The sequence below is a fragment of the Cyanistes caeruleus genome, chromosome 2, assembly GCF_971803275.1.
Source record: "Cyanistes caeruleus chromosome 2, bCyaCae1.hap1.1, whole genome shotgun sequence".
In the NCBI taxonomy this organism is placed as follows: domain Eukaryota; kingdom Metazoa; phylum Chordata; class Aves; order Passeriformes; family Paridae; genus Cyanistes; species Cyanistes caeruleus.
In genome coordinates this window covers 50,261,623-50,283,065 of record NC_141702.1, presented here as the reverse complement: position 1 = coordinate 50,283,065, position 21,443 = coordinate 50,261,623, and the positions used below count along the sequence as shown (strand labels likewise).

The window sequence follows — 21,443 nt, the reverse complement described above, 5'->3', positions numbered from 1 at the left end:
GGCTGGTGTGAGTCCCTCCTGCGCTGGAAAGTGCCGCGTCCCTGCCCCGCTGGGCCACAGGTGTGAGCTCTGGGGTTTGTCTGGGCTTTCGGTCCAGAGCAGGCTGAGCAGTTCCAGGAAAAGAAAAGCCACAGTCTGGGGAACTTCTCTGCCTCAGCTAGGTAAAAAAATGGACTAAAAGCAAAGGAGGGCTCTGTCCCTGTCCTGCAGGACAGCACAGTCCGGGAGCAGGAATGCGGGGGAGCAAGTGCAGTGTCTGCAAGTAAACTGAGCACTGCTTCTTCCCCCACTCATTCTTAGAACCAGTCTTAAAGGTGCAGAACTTAATATCCAGCGTAAACAGAAGAGCTGCTTTGGGATACAAGAATCATAAAGTCACGCTAGGACAACACTTCAATAAGAAGTGTCACCTTTCATGGCAACATTCATTTCTGTAGTATCCAAAATATAGAAACAGGAGAAAGGAGATCTTGTGAGGTATAAAGAATTTTCTTCACCCTAGTGAATACTTTGTGTAGGTTGCATTATCTATCCAAGATTAATGATAGGAACTGATCCAACAGCAGAGGAATTGTACACAGCTGGAGCAAATGCATGTGCACTTTTCTTGTCTCAGGTACCATCTTTATTTTTCCCCTCAAGATGGCCAGAAGAGATTTCATATCAGTATCAAGTACTCCAGGAGCAACTTTACCTGTGCCCTGGCAGCCAGGAAGGCCAATCCTGTCCTGGGGGACATCAGGCACAGCATTATCAGCTGGGCAAGGAGGGGCTTATCCCACTCTGTTCTGCACTGGGGCAGCCTCACCTCAAGTTCTGGGGGCAGTTTGGGGCACTACAACATAAAAGAGACATTAAGCTATTAGAGAGTGCCCAAAAGAGGGCAGTGAGGATGGTGAAGGCCAGAAGGGGAAGCCATACATGGAGTGGTTGAGATCCACTTGGTTTTTCAGCCTGGAGGAGACTGAGGGAAGACCTCACTGTGGTCTTCAACATTCTCATGAGTGGAAGCGGAAGGGCAGGCACAGATCTTTTCACACTTGTGATCAATGATAGGACTTGAGGAAATGGAATGATGCTGAGTCGGGGAGGTTTAGATTAGATATCAGGAAAATACTATTCATCCAGAGGGCAGCTGGGTACTGGTACAGGCTTCTCAGAGAAGTGGTCACAACAACAAGCCTTTATGAGTTCAAGAAGTGTTTAGACAACACTCTCAGGCACATGGTGTGATTTTTGGGATCCCCTGTATAGGGCCAGGAGTTGAATTTGATGATCCTGATGGGTCTCTTTCAACTCAACTTATTCTATGATTGTATAATAGAAAAGCAAAAGCTATGCACACAGACAAAGCAAAACAAGGAATTAATTCACTGCATCCTGGTGGCAGGCAGGTGTTGAGACATCTGCAGGAGAGTCTGACCCCATCATCCGTAATGGTTACTTAGGGAGACAAATACAAACACAGAATCAATTAGGTTTGAAAATACCTCAGATATCATTGAGTCCAACCTTTGACTGAACGCCACCATGTCAACTGTCATAATGTCAACATCACTCCGAATGTTCCTCCCCTTCTTCTTTCTCCCCACCACTTTATTTCCTGAGCATATCATGTGGTGTAAAATATCCCTTTGGTCAGTTTGGGTCTCCTGTCCCAGCTGTGTCTCCTCCCAGTTTCCCACACACCCCCAGCCTCCTTGCCAGGGTAGCAGTATGAAAGCAGAAAAGGCAGAGTCTGTGTAAGAAGGATCTCTAGAACATCTCTAGATTATCAACTCTGTGTTCAGCACAAATCCAAAACACAGCCCTGTACCTGCCACTGCAAAGAAAATTAATTCTACCCCAGCCAAAATAAGTACAAAACCCTACCAGTAAGCAGAAAGAATATGTCTGTTTTGTATAAAGCAGAATGTCTTCAGCTTTAGGACTGCTTCTCCAGTTTGTCTTAGGAAAAGGCATATTTATGTAGTCTTATGAGGTCTGCCAAAATATACGTGGCAATGGAATTGGGGCTACATGATCTTTCAACTCAAACTATTCTGTCAGTGTATGATCATTATATAATAACACTAATTTTTCATTTCTTCTAGATAAAGATCTTGACAAGCTCTTAAAAGTCTTGAAAAGTCCAGACAAGCCAACTGAGTGGGCAGAAATTTGTAGAAAGCAGTTCTGCAAAGTCATGAAAACCAAACCAGATAGCATCAGTGGACCAAGTGAGTATGAGTTAAGAAGTTTAACAAAGGAAGCAGGCAAAATGCCACTAGTAAGCAACTCTTCTTATTTTCATTGAGGAGTACATTATCTATACATTATCTAAGTAGTCCATAATTTTGTGTTGATTTTAAAAGCCATTTCAATGGGATGTTCCCAAGAAAATAAGGTTTATGCTTTTATGTCCTATTTTTCTCTTTATGACTGTTATCCCTTTATGTTGTCAGTGAAATTTGACAGAGAAAGAGGGCTCAAATACAAGTGTTTGTTACAGATCTCTAAAGGGTCCATTATTGAGCTGTTGAGAAAATGAAAAAGAAAGCCTGAAAGAAAACAGATGCTTAGAGATCAGTGAATGAGTTAACATGGATTGGGAAATTATATTAATGGGAAATTTAAATAAAAATATCAGAAGTAAGCCATACTAAATATCAAAGAACCCATTCATTCAGGTTTTTCTTAATTTTCATATGCATTTCTAATGATCAGTGTGATCATGCAGGAGCATTGCTATAGCTCAGTTAAAAAAACAAAGTAGCCAAAGCAAAAACACAGATCATCTATATGACATAAATCAGTAGAATAATTCCCTTGTGATGTCATATAAGCTTGTGTAGCCATAAAGAACCAAGGTGTTCTCAGAAATTGCTGGATTCCTTTCCCTTAGGAATTCTGATTATGGTCAGATGGTCAGTATGTAGTCTAACTTGCTTATCGGTGCCCAAGGTTTCCCTTTATGTTATTTAGATAAGCAGTTAATACAACTGTCTGTTTTAAAGCTCTTCAGTTCTGTATCTGCTTGGAGATATTTCAGAAGCAGCAAAATATCTGCAGCTCTGTGGTTTAAGACAGCTTCATGTTCACTTTCACAAGAAAATCCATTTTACAAGAGACAGCTGTGCTACTGTGTATCTTTTGCAGAATGTGAAGCTCTCCCAGATTTCAGAGGAGTGAGTGACTTCAGTCCAGATGTCCAGAAATCAAAGCTTTCTCTATAGTTACAGATGGAGCAATCTCCATGGTTTACAGAACAAAGATGTACACTTGTGCTTTCTGTACTGGGCCCATTTTAAGGGGGACTGACAGGAACAGGAGTCAAACCAATATATAATGAGCAAAGACAACATTAGATTCAAGGACTGTATAGTGTAATGTATATTGATTTGTTTAAAATTTTCTGTGATCTGGTGTCACGATTACCAGATTCTGAATCTATAGAACCTGCTTGAACTCCATCCAAAAATTCTTGAGCAAACTATACATTATCAATATCTCTAATTCACCATTCCCATGTTGATTACTCTCCCATTAACTTGGTCAATACTTTTGTGCTAAATGCTTTGGTAATGCATTGCTTTTGGGATGGCCTTAGACTGGTGTTTTCTCTGCTAAAGCATCACCTCCAACTGTAGCTTTTAAATAATTTCTGTGCTCAAACATCAAGATGCAGTTTTGAAAGGCTTTATTTAACTTCTAAAAGGGGATACAAACCTTCCTCAGGCTTGCATGTCTTTTAATGTGTTAGGACTGAAAGTCTGGAATTTTTTTGGTCTCCTAAAAGCAAAACATATTGTAGTTAACCAGCTCCTACAGTCTGTTGTTCTAAGCACAATAATCTTCCAGTCATTCCTTCCTTAAAGGTGCCACAGATTTGTGGGTGTTAGGGTATATAGCTCCTTGTTTTCTTTGGGTCACTTATCAGCTAGAGAACCATGGTCAGAGCCTTTGGTTGTCTTGGCTTCTTTTGGTAGTATTTGGTAGTTTTTATAGTACTTGTAGCCTCCCTGAAGTGTCCTTAGTACATCTTGAAAATAGCTTTCTGTGTACAGGCATCTAAGATTTTGCAGAAAAAGAAGTGAGCAAATCAACTCCTCTGAACAATAGCTTAGATTTATGTAGAAAATTATTACTCTGTATGAATCTAGGCTTAGCCTAGTGCATGTTCAAATAGTTCACATGATTGAGAGAGAGGTGGCTTATGGTTTTGCGTTTTTTTTTTCTCTTGAACTCATCTTGACTATTTTAGCCATGCCTTTTTCAATTATCTTCTCCTTTTTGTCCTTCAGATATGGCAGAAGGCATTTCTGTTGTTTGCCATTCCAGCAACTTCTTTTTTCATCTGTTCCCAGTTAATGTTGTATCAGCAGCTGACTTCTGGGCAGATTCAACAGCCTTATTTCTCTCCCCTTTTAGGAGACTTTGAACCCAAAGCAAAATAAATTAAGGGTGTTGCAGAGATAATATCAATTATATGCTAACATTCTTCCCTCATAATGAGATATTCCGTTCCCAAATCCTATTCTTCTCAAGCTTTCATATGTGATGGGGATAGGGATAGTAAATTCAGCTAAAATTATTTACTCCATAGAGTCTTTCAGATTTTCCATCACCTGTCTCTCTGAGGATCTGGATTTTGATCTGCAGCATTCTTTAAGGCCTATTAATTTACCTCCAAATCGTTGTTTTGTTTTTTTTTTAAATAAAAATCAACCAATCAAGAAAAGAAAAGATAGCAGCTCGTGATCTTGCATGTGAGAACTTACAGTAAAACACAGGAATTTTCTTCAGCTTTCGTAAATGAAATGTTTGATGGAAGCAGAGTGGTTACAGTCAACACAGTGTTCTGGAATCCTTTAATATTTTGTGAACTCTGCATCATCTAAGATAGCTCTATCAAAACCTGTTGACAAAAAATACAATGAGCCTTTGACGCAGTGTCGTTGTGATGTATGTGTGCTGCAGCCTTTAGCAATTGCAACAAAAACTTGAAACTAACTACAGAATTTCCCCATAGGATAAAGAACCAGTGACTGTTGTGTGCTGATTTATTTCAGGATAACAAAATGCTGATACTGTATTTGCAAAAGAAGCTTTTAGAATAATATAGAATAGAAGTTTGCCTTTTTATGTCCTTGATTTTCCAAGGAAGCTTGTGTCAGAATACAAATGGAACAGTGGGCCTTTATGTTACGCAGAAAGAACAATTTCAGAGCAGAAATTCTTTCTTCTGTCCCCCAAATCAGTTTGGAGCCACTCTAAGCAGTGCAAGTGCATGTGAATGTGTGTGCAGGTGTGTAAAGATTTGGTTTGGATTTAAAGGGCTGTTTTTTCCATTAATAAGGAAAATACTTGAACATTGCATATGTTACATAAATATATATCTCTAATGGAAGCATTGACAGAATTTTTATTAACTTTTCTTCTTTTCAGAGAAAATGTACATTGTTCATTTGTCATTTTAATATATAATAATTGAAAATCCTCCTTGTTGCCATCAATAATGAAATTGCTAACTCTGTTTTTCATATATTTATTAAACTGAAATATGGTTGATGGAGTTAAAAATTTCTGACACTACTCTTGCAAAAAAGTAATCTAAGATTATCTTAGAATCTTGAATTACTAGCCTCTAACTGAAGTCACAGAATCAGCTGAGTTGGAAGGGACCATCAAGAACCATTGAATCCAGCTCTTGTCCCTGCACTGGACCATCCCCAGGAGTCACACCTTGTGCCTGAGAGCAGAACTGCTATTAAAAGAATCCTTTGTATTTTCTTTTAAAAGCCTCTGAAACATCTGGGTCATAGAATATGATCCAGTTACACTAGTTATATTAGAGGATTTAAAAAAGACTGATGCTTTTTGCATTTTTTGACCTTTTTTGGCTTAAAACTTTCAGAGTAGGAATTAGGTTAGTGCTTGTGGTTGTTACCTATTGAAAGTTTTAACCACATGCTTTTTCCAAAGCAGTGTTCTTACCCAGTTTTGAAGCTGTTTCAGTTACCTTCCTTTTGTACACTACTTCTTCAAGGAAAAAGAAAATCCTGCAGGAATCTAGGTGTTTTATGAGCATACTGCAGTAATTTAAGATATTTAAAAACATTTCCATTTATTTCATATATGATTACACACACCTAAATTAAAATTCTCTTTATTTTGACTCTTAAAAACTTCAATACTAATACAGCCAAGCTACCATAATTTAAGAAAATCAACATTTTCACTGTGTTGGTAGGCCACAAACTTTATCTGAAAATTTTGGCTTTTACAGCAATACTGGCTGTACTGTACAATGAACCTGCCTAAATGTCATTTGTCTTCTTTTCCAATTAATGAAGAATCACTGAACCAGTTTCTACAGTGTCCAAATGGCAGCTAAATGATTCAGTAGTAAAAGACAAAAATTAAAATAGCTGCTTGTCATTTCACATGGATGTTCCTTTGGAAAAGACAGTGTCCTCCCTCTATTTATGTATTAATCACATGTGTTTTGAGACACATTATTGTGTGTCTTTGTCCCTCAAACTTGATTAAAATATTTTCAAAGATCCTTATAGGCACTTAGATAAATACTTTCAAATGGTGAAAATCAATTTAGTACTTGAGTTTCAAAATACTGCTTAGCAGCTGAACAGTCACTTCTATTAACTCAAGCACTGAACTGAAGTATTCACCTGTTAGGTCAAACATGTGGATGCCTTATGACACAAAAGGAAGAAATGTACAATGTCCCAACTTGGCTTAAAAATTTCTGAATTATGGGACATTTTAGTCTTAACATAGCTCCCATTTATTATTACAGTATGGCATATTTCAGTAATCACCATACTAATAGTCCTACAGAAAATATATAGCTAGTTACAAATTTAAAGTCTAATTTCTGCTTTTTGCTGTCTACGGTTTCAGGAATAGACACATTTGCTCATTTTACACAAATATTTGCTATGCTGCTTGTGCGCCAAATTCCACTAAGCATATTAGTGAGGATTAGTGTGTTTGTATATTCTTCAAAAAATAATAAATTATTGTTCTTCTATGCAGTAAATTGGTTTTTTTTAGCCCCATATGTTTTATTAACCATGATTAAAAATAGCTGTATTATATTTAATTAGCAGTTTCTTTTCACTATAAGAGTGCATAAGAATATAAATTACACATGTAGTTTTTTAGTTTTAATTTAGTAGTCCTTTGCAATGCAAAATTAATTTTGTTACTGTTGGAGTTGGAGCTCTAACTGTAAATTCATGTTTAGCTGTTGTACTGAAACTTTTTTTAGCATTACACACATTAGTTTAAGCACAACCTTTTACAAACTTTTTCTGGATTTATTCAGTGTAAATAAATTTTTGTAAATGTTTTAGGCAATTAAGACCAAGAAAAATTGTGATTTAATTTTAGTATGTTAGCTTAAAATAATTAGAAAAATACTCAATTGTCTTTATTATATAATCTTTTTCTGCATTGTTTTTCTGGCATAACAAGCGTCAGACTGTGGGTGGAAGTTCTGTCTTTCTCCTCCTCCTCGTTCCCAAAGGAGCTTGCACTGCTCTTTAACTGCTTTTCATCAGTTTTCCTGTCATCATGGCTAGCTCAAGAGGTTTCTAGCTTTCTCCATTTCCACCTCCAGCATGTGTTTTTGCTCCACCGCACTTGCAGTGCTGCAGCTGCTCCTGCCACTGTCCACTTAAAGGATATAGTGGTACTGGGTGCTCTTTATGGTCCCTTCCAACCCATGCCATTCTATGATGCTGTGAATATTCAGTTTAAAACCAGCAAACCCACCTGGGCAGTGGGTGCCTGGTTATGTGCAAGAATGAGGGAACAGGATCTGCTTCATTGCTATTAACTGGAAGTGCTGCCAGGGAAATGGTAACATGGTCTTTAAACAGGAAATCCCACAGGTAGCAGCAGTTGTTACCCTCTAAATACACTCCCTAGCTTTGCATTCTTGTGAGAAGTATCAGTATTTATGGAGTCAACAGCAGCTGTTTTAGGATAGCATTTACTTATTAAAAAAGTTCATTGTTGCTATCCTAAATTCCTAATATGTTTTACCTCATATGGGCCTCTTCTATGCAGGTTGTGTGAAGGCTTTCTCATAACTTTTGTTTAAACTTGTGTGGTGTCACATGTTCAGTTGCTATAGCCTCAGACTTGCAGAATTGAGGAATCAGGGACAGTTTGGATAACGATTTGTCACCAAGAGTTCTTGTTAACTTCCTGGCTAACATTCTTTCAAGGTGGGAGATAAGATTTCCTCCCTAGTGAACAGATACCAGCATCAGACTTAGCTATGCAGTATCTGCAGACTCAAAGTTCTGTAGCAAGAAATTAAGAACATTATGGTCATCATTAAATGCAGATTTCCCAAATGAAATATTCCTATTGCATAAATTTAAGTGAATAATTTTTATCTTATGATGGCATAAGCCTCTTTATATTGAGATTTTTTTGGAAACAGCCCTTAAACTTCAATTGCTTTTTGTTAGCATAATTTTGGGATGGTATCAGCTTTTTGTTCTATGTGGGATGTTGGGTTTATTTGGGTTTTTTGGTTGGTTGACTGGTTTTGTGGTTAGTTTGTTTTATTGTTTTTCTTTCCTGTCTCCATACACAAACAAATGTGTTAAGATATTATAGTTTAATTATAGTTAATTTTCATTTCATATTGAAAGCATGTAACAAATTCTGAAGTAATCCTTGGAGGATATAAAGATAATATGAGATTCCCTTTCTGTTTGCACTGAATATATTCTCAATAAAGCTATTAAAATTTAATTTAAGTTAGGAATGGTTTTAGGAATGTAAAAGTGCAATGCATGTTTTGAGTTGTTCTCCCATAAAAAAATGAATAAATATGCAGGAATTTAAATAGCTTTACTTTCCCACATATTGTCACTTAGTTAGGTGACGTAGTTCCATATTTTGTTGCCTCTAATGTTTTAATGGGTTTTTTCTTGCAGTTTTGGCAAAATTAATTGAAAAGTTCGTGTCACATCTTTCTGAAAGCAGAACAGATTGTTATTTCAGCATGGGAAGCTATAAAGGTCAGTCTCCTAATAATTTATTGCCATGCAACCTCTTCATATTTAAATTGCCTTTCTTCTAAATGTATCTGTATCATTTTGGGGGTTGTTTAAAATGTACTTTAACAGCTCAGAAATTCATTACTTCACTGGTGGGAAATACCTCACTTTGGAGAAGAAAATGATGTGTTTGAGTGAATAAAACAGATAATTATTAGTGATGGGTTTTCACATTTCTATGTATAATAGAAAAATGAAGATGCAGAGTATGTGAGGGTGTGATTCAGAGTATTTGTTGACACCTGTTATGTATGATTTACAAAGCTGGTGGCTTAAATATTTAAGATGGTGTAAGCAATCTGACTCACGTTTTGAAAGCCCCAGAAAGATACATACTTTATATACTTTATATTGTATTAAAGGATATGTATTAATTGTTGTCAGAGTAATCTGAGTGTTAGTTTTATACAGAGACTGTGCTTACAGCCAAGAATAAAGGATGAATGATAAAGCTGATTTATTCTGAATGTAAAGTAATGTGTTTTAATACTTTGAAGCACAGGTAAAATTAGAATATTTAGAACCATTGTTAATATCTGCTGGAAAATGCACTTTCATTCTTCACTGTTTGTCCACGACTGTTCTCTCAGGTTGTAGTTCAGCCATTTAGATACAGTTCTAACTGTGGAGAATCAAGCCTGCTTTGGGGAAGAGTATGTTATTTATACTGATATTTTACTCTTCTATCTATAGGATGCAAATATAGTATCCTTGGAGACTTGGGGCCTGCCTCTGAAGTTTCAAAGCATAAAACCCCTTTAGAAATTTTCGAAGCTGTCTTTCTATTTATGTAGTGGCCTTTACCTTTCAAAAGCTTGCTAACAGGATACCCTTAATTTAATTTAAGAATCTCTTTGTTTTATGAAGAAAATTGTTGATGGGACAGTTATTTCTATCACAATTTTATATTTTCTTGAAAGATACTGGAAGTGTATCTTGTCCTGTTTTACTTTTCAACTTCTCATGAGGCATAATGAGCAATAAAATAATTCCATGGACTCACAAGGTTTGCTAATTACATATTTCTGAGACTTCCTAATTCAAATAATAATTTTGGCTGTTCCTTCAAAAGCTTAAAATGCTAAAACTAACTAGAGGAAGAACAAACATCTGGCTGTGCATCCTCCAAATGGATGTCTTGCTCAGAAAAGACAGCAGTCCTCTCTTCCTTAATTATGATAGCTTAGTGCTTCCAACTAATGTACAAGATCTCTAAAGACAAAGAGTAGGCCTTATGCCATTCACTTAGTCAACTACCTAACTTTTTATCCACTCTCCTCAACCTTTTGATCAAAGCTAGGATTTAAAATTCATTCAGGAAGGTTGAACCTAGATCTTCTATTTAATTGATTTCACCATGAACCACTGATTAAATGGAGGTGGCATAAACATTGCATTATTTCTCTAAAATTTGAAAAAAGACCAAGTTTGAAAATCCTGTGACAATTGCATCTATTCAATTAATTATCTAGAATGAAAAATCTGAAAGAATAGATACAGAAACAAAGATAACATAGTGAAAAGCTCACTTCTTGGTTTTCTTGAGCCTTAAAGATTTTCTTTTAATGATTAACTAACTCATATTTCTTTTTGCATTTATAAACTTTTTTTTTATTTTTTTTATTTTCTGAATGAGGGTTTTTTTTGGGTCTTATACAGGCACTATCAGACATTAATTCTGGTTAAGTTTGCCTGATCAGTTACCAAATAAAGGCTTCAACATTTGTAGGGTTGTCTAATGAACAGTTTCCATGTGCAAGTGCTTTTCATAGTCCATGTGCTTCAATGAAAACAAGTTTAGAAATGGGAAAGTGAGAAGTCTTCTCAAGGGTAGTCAGTAATCTGGTGGTAAGAGGTAGGCAAAGGACTGCTGGTGCCTTACTGAGTTCTTTCCCTGTCAGCAACAACATTATCACAGACTTCTTTTGTGAAGAGCTCTCTAGCCCAGGAAAGAGTGTTGCTCAAGCAAACAACACATTTCATCAAAGGTTCATTCTAACTTTTATAAGAAAATAGTTATTAAAATGTCATAGCACCTTTTCAGACAGGTATAGCAATAAGGGTTAACCAGGGAATTTAGTTTAGACCAATAAATTCATGCTGATTGACATGAAGCAAAAATCTGGCTCTAAAACAGAATCTGTGATCATATTCTAATTCTGCTTTGAAACAGTAAAAGGTCATGATTTTAAGAACCGGTCATATATATCTAAATTTACATTCATTTTGGGTTCTTTTTTACATCATAAAATAAACAGTATGGTCTTCCTATGAAGGAAGGTTAATGCACTTTGAGAACCCAGGTATGAATTATGCTTCCTATGTTTGTACCAAAGGGACAACAAAACACACTCAAATCTTTATCAGACCTTGTTTGTTTAAAATTAGATTTCTCACTGATTGAATAACGACTGGCCAGATTTCTGTGCATTTGCCAAGGTTTTCTGGTAGTCCTTGTGAAGCATTGCAGTTTCTTCAAGGAGAATTACTGAATGCCATGTTATTTCACAGTATTATTTTCATATGCTCCTGTAAGAGCCATCCAACCTAAATTCTAAAACTAGTTACAGAGATGTTTTTTCTGTATAAGGTAAAGCTAGTGAGTTGTTAGAAGGTAACATCTTTCTAGCTTCACATCTAAGTAAGCCAACATGAACTTGACAATTGTGTGTGTCCACCATTCTCTTACATAAATTTGGTTCTGGGAACTGAAAACCAGTTTCTGATTGTTGTTTCATTTCAATGAAGAAAAGTCACATTTTTCATGAAAGTGGATTCAGTACAGCACATACATATTCAGCGTTTATCATGTTTCCTGAAATGAGAATTTGATCATCTTAAAAAAATGACAGCTTTGTAAACCTGTAGCTAGTTGTAATTAGAATAACACAGTCATCCATCTGCTATGGATCCCCTCAGGATTTCAGTCTCTCATAAAATTTGCAAATATGGAAAAATTAAATTAGATTGGGTTGTTACCATTTTCAAGATAAGAGAGGAGGAAAAAATATCTGATAAAACACTATGCAGTTGCAATGTTCAGTTATAAACAGTAACACAAATTTTACATGAAGTTTACTTTCTGCTAGCAGCAATGATACTGCTGTGACGTTTATTCAGATGACTGAATCTGTGTATATGTTAATGATCTGTCTGTCTCCTTTTCTAGAATTAATAATTTCTAGCTTGCTTTTATTTTTTCTTTCTCCTTTACAAATCCTAAAACACTGAAAACCAAATCATTGGTGTCTAGCTGTAATAGGTAATAAAATGGCAAGAAACTAAAATTTGCTGTAGTAGTAAAATTCCATAGATTCTATATTAGGGATATGAAGTTCCTAAAATAGCCTTTTGCTCTTTCTGTTAGCAAATTCCAGTTCAATATAACAGAAACACTTTGTGAAAATGTCATATTTTTCTCAAGGTTTCAACAAACCCATTTAGAGAAACTATTCAGAGAAATGTGAAGTCATCTAATGTATTGGTGTCTTTGCCTCTTAATTGAGCTCCATGGTGTGTTGCGACTCTCCAGACTTGGGACTCCTGAAGCGTTTTGTGATCAGCAGATTTTTTTTGGTGGCTCTGCTTTTGCAGATGACCTTGCAGTCAAATCCTCTGTTTCCACTGGACTTTGTCTCTGAAACAGCTCTGTTGTGTACTGCCAAAGGGACAGAACCTCAGGGATTTCAGGTCGTGGCCATAAAACTCAAATGTCATGGTGTGTTCCATCTCCTAGATGAGCTTTAGTTCTCTGACGGAACAAAATCTCATAGGAACTTTCTGCCATTTATTGAGCTCTTAATCTTTGAGGGGTCAGGTGGGTTGGGTAACAAACTGAGAAATTTAAAAAACACCAGTGGGAAGGTATCAGTATAGAGCTGTTCAGAAGAAGCAGCAAATGAGAAATATGGGATTACATCCTGAAATTGGGCTGAAAGGGAAGGGGGTAGGAAGGGAATTCTTCCATTTTTTTTCTGAATCATTTGATAAATGCAGTTCTTCAAACTGTCCACCATTTTGAAGATGCTGTTATCAGAAAGCATTTTACCCATTGCCAGTTTAGATAACAGGACTGAAAATGTGGTTCATTCTTAATGAAGCTGTTGCCAGAAACAGCTTGAGTATTTGTGATGATCATTATATAATGAAGTTCTAGATATGAATATTTTGGTCTTGTATTGTTATGACAAGACTACTGATGACATAACAGATACTTTGGATAGTCCATGTGGAATTGCACATGAGATTACCTCTAAGAAGCCATCAGCATTCTTCAGCAATTGCTCTTGGATTTGTTTACATTGTGTTCATTCCCAGTTCAAATCCAACAAAAGTAATACTTTACTTTGAAAAAAGGTTTTTTTATAGATAATTCTAACTGAATATGAGGTCAGACAGCCAGAAGTGTTCTAGATGAGTAGCCTGGTTACAGAGATGACATCATGAAGAAACAGCAGCAAAATGGCGGAACAGAGTATAGAGAGAAACTCATAAATTTTGCTCTGCCACAATTCCAAATAATGTTTAAAATAGAAAACTTCCATAAGAATGTCAGAATGAGAAAGGATAGTTACTGACAAAGCATAAAGATTAATATTGACTGCTTGGGTATCTGCCAGTGGGCAGGGTCAGTGTGTAGTACTTGTTGAAAAGTAAGTTAAAACCTTCTGGTTTGTTAACAAAAATAATAAATCATAGGAAAAAAATATGAGTTTCACAATTTCAGTTTATATGGACAAAGCCATGGACTAGAAATCTGATAGCGAGTATACCTATATACTTATAAGTATTTTAAAGCATCTGTGGGAATTATGCAGGTGGCTCTAGCTATCTTGGTATTTTCAGATGTTTTCAGAATCTTTACTTAAATATTTTCTTTGACTCAAAAGTCTTTTTCATCCATAGCAAGAAACCTAATCTTTCTTATTGTCACTGAAGTTAAAATTTAGCTTCTGTTAGCATATTCTAAAGATTATTTATATAGACGTAAAACCATTTGGCCTGGACATCAGGAAGTGAAAGAGCTAAACCAATAATGTGAGTGACAGCTCTAGTAATATTCTTTACTTAGCCAAAAGAGAACCCAGTGGTGTCTTTGACAGAGTGACAGCACTTTAAACAGGGAAATAAATTAAATATTACCCAAAGACCACACAAGTTACATGAAATATGCTGTAAGTCTGTTTCGGCTTGGCATCCTGTCATTTCAGTATGAATGTGATGTAGCCCATTTTCTGACTCAAACATATGAAAGCTTTGTCACAGTAAGAGGGAAAATGAATAAGAACCAATCTTTAATATAAATTATATAGTTAGTTGAAGTGTAGGCTGATCAGAAAGAATGTCACAGGACTATGGATGGCAGTTAACTTGCGCTGCTGGAGTGTTTTTAGTTATAGACTGAGTTTAATAATAATAATAATACATCCTTGCCTATGGGAATCATGCCTCATGGGAGTCTCTTTTTTGTGCTCCTGAATGCCACAAAACATTTTGAAAAGTGCTGCCCATTGAGGTGCTTTCTAAGAATTTTCTTAAATTCTAAATCAGCTCCTAGGGAATTCCTATATCCTTCAAGTCACTAGTTTAATTTTGGCTTCTGTTTTACAGTGTTTTCCATTTTTAAAGAAAGAAGTGTGAAATATCTGTTCACCATAGATTTTTTTTTTTGCTTTAAGACAAATAAAAAGGAAGCTGCCAAAGTATCTTGTTCATTCCATTTAATAATAGCCAGAGTGCTGTATCATATTATTAATTCATGGTTCATAGAGGTGATCTAGTCTTTGAGAATAAATGGGATTCTTATTTAGAGAACTGATTTTTCTCCATGACATTTTGTTATAAAACCTTTTGTGTTTCGGGACAGTTATATCAGGTGTATTGAAAAATAGTGGTCAAAAAACTCTTGTATAAAATTAAGTTAGTGCCTTGAATCACATGTATGGGCATCATCACAATAATAGTCACAACAAGCAAGCTTTTTGTCCATGGATTGCAATATGCAGTATTTAAATATTCCACTTGTTTTTCATAGCATTTTTCTAACACTAATGGAGCATTTAAGATTTCTAGGTCCAGATTTTAATCAGTGGGAAGTAGTCCTTTGAGTATTCTAAATGACTTTGCAGTGTTCTTAAGCCTACTCTTTCCAGTTTAAGTGAAAAACAAAAGGGAAAATAAAAACTTTTGACCCATGACAAAAAAGCACAATTTGTGGATTAGCAGAGTACGGAGCTGTAATTATGTCAAATACAGTGGTATCTGAAAGCAAGAGGTTTTGCCTTGATAAAGTACTGTGTGATAGAGAACTATTATTCAATCCAGACTTCAAGTTAATTTTATTTTCCTTCACAATACAGAGGAAAATATCAGAGGGAAGTGTGGTGGGGAAAAAAAGCCCTTTCCAGCCACTAAGAAATTGTTACAACAGAGGAGAAAAGTTAATGAAAATCAGTGGAGTTGTATTCTTTCAATGTTAACGGACAATGAGCATTCAGTACTTGTTGTAAACTTTTACAGAATGTATACTGGACTCACACAGTGGGTTGTGATACAGCTTTTCCTCACTGCACCCTTGCTGGCCTGGGATACCTGCATTTCCACCTCAAAATGGAAGCAGGACTGCATTGGAGCTTAGACCTCATTGTTCTTGCCCTCTGCTGCCATTAAACCTGGTGGTGTTAGGACTGAATTAGTCATTAGCCATAGCAAACTCAATTAAATTCCCCCTATTTTCTAGGATGTATATATGCCTCTTGCCTTCCTACTTGCACACACAAACTTGAAAATGAATTGATTTAGTTTGGCAATTGCAGCCTGAGTAAACAGGTAACTTGGAACAAAAGCTGTTAAAAGTTATGAATATTTCAGTTATTTCTGTGGGATTTTAATTGAAATGCCCTGTGAATTTATATGTATTCTTCCAAAGATTGCTCTGCTGGTGTGCTATGCAAAAGATATTTGAACTTCTGTTTTTGGGTTGCAAAAAACCTCTCTGATGTGGGTTTACTGCTCAGTCCCACCAGATTATTGAATAAGATCATTTTACTCAAAGAGCAGTTGATTTTTATTATGTATAATGTCAAAGGTATAAGGTTAATTTCTCACAATCATAACACTTAAATTATTGCTCACTGTCAAAGTTATAAAATAGAGTGGAGTTTTATTCTTTCCATACTTCCTCCGCTGAATTTTATTGCTTCATTCTTGAGTGTAATTTTGCTATATTATTTTCTTCATAAAAATTTTAACCTACCGCATCTCATATGACCAGACAGAATCTTCCTTTTGGTGTTTTTTGTTTGTTTGTTTTGCAGTTTTTTGTTTTGTTTGGTTGAGGGATTTTGGGGATTTTTTTGTGGTTTTGTTTGTTTGTGGTTTTTGTTTTGTTCTTGTTTTGGTGGGGTTTTTTAGTTTGGTTTGGTTTTTGTTATTTGTTTGTGGTTTTTTTTGCCTTTGAGTCCTTTCCTCTCTGAACTTTTAACTATTTCATCTTTAATACCTTAGTCCCTGTTTGTGTTCCAGGAAAATAGGGTGTTTACCCACATGAATAACCAGAGAATCCTTCACTTTGATTTCTCTGTCTGAGAATATAGGAAAAATACATAAGAAGTTACTGTGTGATCTACTTAATTAGATTTTTACATTTATCATTTACATTAATATAATAACTGCTGCTGCCATGTCAATTATTTACATATTTAACAAATGTCAGTTAATAAGGGTTTTCATTTGTTTAATTTCCTGCTGGTTTTTTTAGTAGCACTTTCAAAGACGTATATTAAAGGTTTATTCCCTCAGCTTTGTAACTCATAATATTATTAGACTTCAATTTTTATCTGTAGTATAGTTATCTTAGATGATAACATGTACCTTATAGGGAAAATGCCCATTTAAAATTTAATTTAGAATTTAATATTTTGAGCAAATTCAACATCAATGGTTGCTTTAAATCATTATTTATTAATTTTTCTAAATTAATTTATACAACTGAAGAAAATGGAGTATATTTTACTGTATGAAAAAATGCATGTAAATACAGGATTGAATTAATTTTTAAGTCATTCAGTTCTAGAGTTTCCTGTGATTCATATCGAAATAGAATTTTATTAACAAAAGTTGGAATTACAGCTAGGAAATTTTGAGGCCTCTGGTGTGGAAGAAAGTGGATCAGAGTAGGTTGCCTTCTCTGATTTCAAGGCCAGAAAGAACAAAATTCTGCTAAGATTTGGGGCTGGAAAAGATGTCTCTTGCTGTAAACGTATTGATAACTGTCATGATAACCATACTAACCATGAAGATTTCCTTATAAAGAGGGTGATTTTGATTTAAAAAAAAGTCTGTGAAGAATGCAGATTCTTTATGAATCCTTTCCAAACACTACCAAAATAATTTTGAATAGGAAACAGTTCTCCAGAATTGGTATTCATGCACAGAAAGAGCTTTACATTAGCATTCAGTTCAAATCATATTTCTTATGATACTTTATTTAATTTATTTCCTTTTGTTTTAGCCATGGATGCAGATGTGAAGAAAGAAAATCTTTCATCTGTGCAGCAGCTTGGTGTTGAAATGACAGTCAGGTACATGGTATTAAAATATTTCCCTGGAGTATTTCTAGGATTTGTTTGATTTTCATGGAATGACTTTAATAATACTTAATCCATCAACTCATTTCTTTATACTGTTTAAATCTAAGATAAACTTTAAGAAAATTAATTCTAACTGGAATTGAAAAAGGTATTAGTACATAATTAAATTATCTTTACAGTTTGTGTATGTTATTATCCTCTACTTTTGTAAAGACTAATTGTAACGTGCTAGTAAGATTTACCATAAATTTGCATTACCCTGAATTATGTGTCTTTTTTTCCCTCACATTACTTCTCTAAATGGTTCTGTTTAGCTAAGCTTAGTTATATGCCATTTAAACAATCTATTTGGCTGGTAATTTGCAGAGTTGCGATGATGGAGAAGTTCGATGTCTGTATTTCTACAGATTCCTATATTTAGCATTAATGTTTGAATTCTGATTATAATAATTACACATACAATAATTGTATAAAATTTTAAATATTGTGCATGAAGAAATGGAGTTGTGTGTATTAGAGTACTTGTTTCTCCCCAGCCCAGTCTCTTAAAACTGAACTAAAGGGAATTTGAGTCAGGATTTGTAACAATGAGCAACAGATGGTTGCTGTGTACCCTTTCTAGATAGAGCATAGAAGGTTATATCTACAGCATAGTTTTAGTGATGAACAATTTTATGACAGCTTAAGTTTTAAATAAAGGTTTATTAAATATGAGTTCTTCTTTTTTAGGAATTTAAAAAATATGTAATCTTTAAAGAGGGTTTTTTTTTAAACTTTTTGAGATAGATATGGAAAATACTTAAACTTGCTAAAAGAAGATGCTGAAAGTGGGCTGTGTTTTGTGTTAATGAATTGTGAGGAGTTTCTGAAACAACAGCGAAGAACTGTGGTATCTTCACTTCGTATCCTTTCCTGATGGTATAAGTTCTATAGTCTTCTAATTTCAGTTGAATTTGACCTCCTTGTTTGTACTTTTAATAGAGGTGTAGGTGTGTAACATTTATGGAATTTATTTTTTTTAAAAAAAAGAACACTTTTACTTTGAAATTTTGTTAAGTTAAATGCATACCAAATGCACTCAAGAAAATATTCACCATTTTGGTTCCCATACTTTGTTAGAAGTGCAAACCTCATTCATTTTTGTCATCAGCTGTTTTGGAGTGGGATCTCATCTTTGAATGTGATAAAGAGCCCACAGCAATGTACCTTTGAACATTAATGAGTATTTCTGGTACTCTCACAATCCCAACACTGGTAATGATACTGCCTATATAAGCGTAATAAATGTGATAAGAAGATGTAGTCTGATCATCAGGAGCAATTAGACTTTTGGTTCTTTTGGATCTACTGTGGAACTTCTTGTGAAAAAAATAAATCAGATAACAGCTTTTCAACAAGCTTTGTTATATTCTTTTCTGTTAGATTTGCATACCACTATTAAATTATACTTCAGGTATATTAAGTCAAAATGTGCCAAGTCTCATTTTAAGGCTTTCTTTTACTTTTTTTTTTTCAATAATTTTAACTCCTGTTTTATTCCTCCACTATTCTCCTTTCTTGCACTTTATAAGCACACTTGTCTTGGTGCAGGTTTTTTTGCATTTGCTTGCTTTTTGTTTACTTTTATTGATTTAGCTTGAATACATATGGACTGAAAAAAATTAGTATATGGGGAAAACAGCTTAAATTTTTTCTCTTAATTCAGTTTGAGAGACAACTGTTTCTTAATGATGCCTTCTGTGTAGCTCTGCTCCCCCTGGCTATGTCTAACAACCCAGCTCCCATCTCTGTATGTCTGGGCCTGGGAAGGAGGAAAGCTGTGGTTGATGCAGGAGAGTGAGGAGGAGATCTCTGCCCAAGTTCCTTAACCTTCCCATTCAGGCTGCTTGCAGGAGCACTCTGCAGGTTATGACTGGTTTGCATCTTCTATTTTCCTCATAATGTCAGGGGACAGGGAGAAGACACTGACGTTTCTTCAGCAATTTTCACAACTTCTTGTTTCAGCATTTCTCTGGCCACCAAGACTGCATTTATCCGTAAGAATTTACAACCTATTTCTTTCTGAAAGTCTGCTTTGAAAGTTTACAAATGAGACTTTATTAATCTCCCTGGTTTGGTTTTTTTGGGTTTCCTTGTTTGTTTTTGTTTGGTTTTTTTTCATTATTATTATTTTTTTCTAATGCATTGTATTTTCCTTAAGGCCCCCTGGCTAAATACATGACCCTGAAAAATTCATGGGATAATGTAGGTCTGTTATTGGGTCAAATTTTTGCATAAAAGGAGAGATGTAGCAGGTAGACTAATAGGAAGACAGTGATTACAAATTTTAAAGCTGGCAGTAAAACGAACTTTGTTAGTGGCATTAAATTCCATGTGGAGGTTGTGATACTGCTGAATGACCTTTTATTTTAATTAGTTCAGTAAGAGAGCAAGTCCATCCATCTGATTTTTTTGATTTTTTTTTTTCAGTGACAGTTTTGAAATTTACATAATACATTTGAGTATATTTAGTACGTTTTAAAAATTATTACTGCAAAAATACTCTATGATTGACAATTTTAAATTGTCAGTATTCTGAATTGAGGTTGTAATATAGGAAGCATCATTTCTATCTTTCATTCTATATCACAGCTATTTAAAATAAAACCCTTTGTACATTTGCATGTTGTCTTGAATGTTTTGAACATAAACCCTAAACTATAGTCTCTATCAGAGAATTCTGGGGTACAAGAAACACAGTCTAGATTCTGTACTTCTGCATGGAGGCTTCTGTAGTAATACCAAGTGATCTGTCTTGTCACCAGAAGAGAGGACGGTATCGGTCCATTCAGCAATGAGCCTGGCCTGAGGTTGTTCCAGCATAATGAAATTTGTGTTGAAATTTGTTCCATTGTGCAAGTGCTGAAAAACCACTGGTGCCAAGGGTAACTGGAACTGGGAATTGATATTCAGAGCCTTCCACAGTGATAAAACCTCTGCTCCTTTTGCTGCACATAATAGAATTTCACTCACACCATCCACACATACTGCAAAGATATGTGCACTCATAAAACAACTTCAAATATCATGGAAGTTCTGCTCCACCACTAAATGGAGGAAAAAATCCAACAGAAATCAGTCTTTTTTTTCCCCCCTTTGTTCTCCTGCTTAAAATATAACAGCAATTTCTCCATCACTGTTTTGACAATTAAAGCCTGTATACAATAAGGAACTAGAGTGCAAATGCACAGTAACAATCAAGATATGTTTATCAACAATTTTCTTTAATTACCTACATGGTTTTCTTGATGGAAGTACAACCTTTTTTGTTTATGCTGTTTCCTGTCTCTAAAATTATTGGAATTACTTATCTTACGTATAAAAATATATATTTTTACATATTGTTCACAGCAAGATATTAAAAACCAGCACATTTCTATAGTCTGTAATCCTGTTCCTCAATTTTGTTGATGATGATGTTGTTGTTGTTAACCAGATGCACCTGCCTGTTACAACAGTGGAATATGGCATCCACCCAGTCTATTTTTGCATTGCCCACCACGTTGAAATGTTGCTGAAAGCTGAGTTGCCTCTTGTCTGTTCAGCCTTCCACATGTCTGGTTTCACTCCATCCCAGGTAACCAATCAAAATGTATTAAAGTAATCATCAATCTATTGACATAAGTCTACAAAATCAAGAACACAGAGGAACCACTGTCCATTTTTCCTAAATGGTGCTTGTGTGGTGGTTATAAAACAGGGTAAGAGATAAGAACATGTAATGACTTAG

General features: G+C 35.2%; 1 protein-coding gene across 15 annotated transcripts in view; it reads left to right on the top strand.

Moving 5' to 3' along the window:
- TBC1D32 (TBC1 domain family member 32) overlaps positions 1–21,443 on the top strand; it is a 73,477-nt gene that overhangs the window by 47,759 nt on the left and 4,275 nt on the right. For 11 of the 15 annotated variants that reach the window (XM_086876899.1, XM_086876900.1, XM_023924016.2 and 8 more), the window contains 6 exons: positions 2,094–2,219; positions 8,961–9,044; positions 17,596–17,665; positions 18,461–18,576; positions 19,556–19,710; positions 21,150–21,290. In XM_086876899.1, the coding sequence (XP_086733025.1) occupies positions 2,094–2,219; positions 8,961–9,044; positions 17,596–17,665; positions 18,461–18,576; positions 19,556–19,710; positions 21,150–21,290 (692 nt within the window). Of the gene's footprint in view, positions 1–2,093; positions 2,220–8,960; positions 9,045–17,595; positions 17,666–18,403; positions 18,577–19,555; positions 19,711–21,149; positions 21,291–21,443 lie in introns of all 15 variants that reach the window. The other 4 variants (XR_015283150.1, XR_015283151.1, XR_015283152.1 and 1 more) reach the window with 1 other exon arrangement.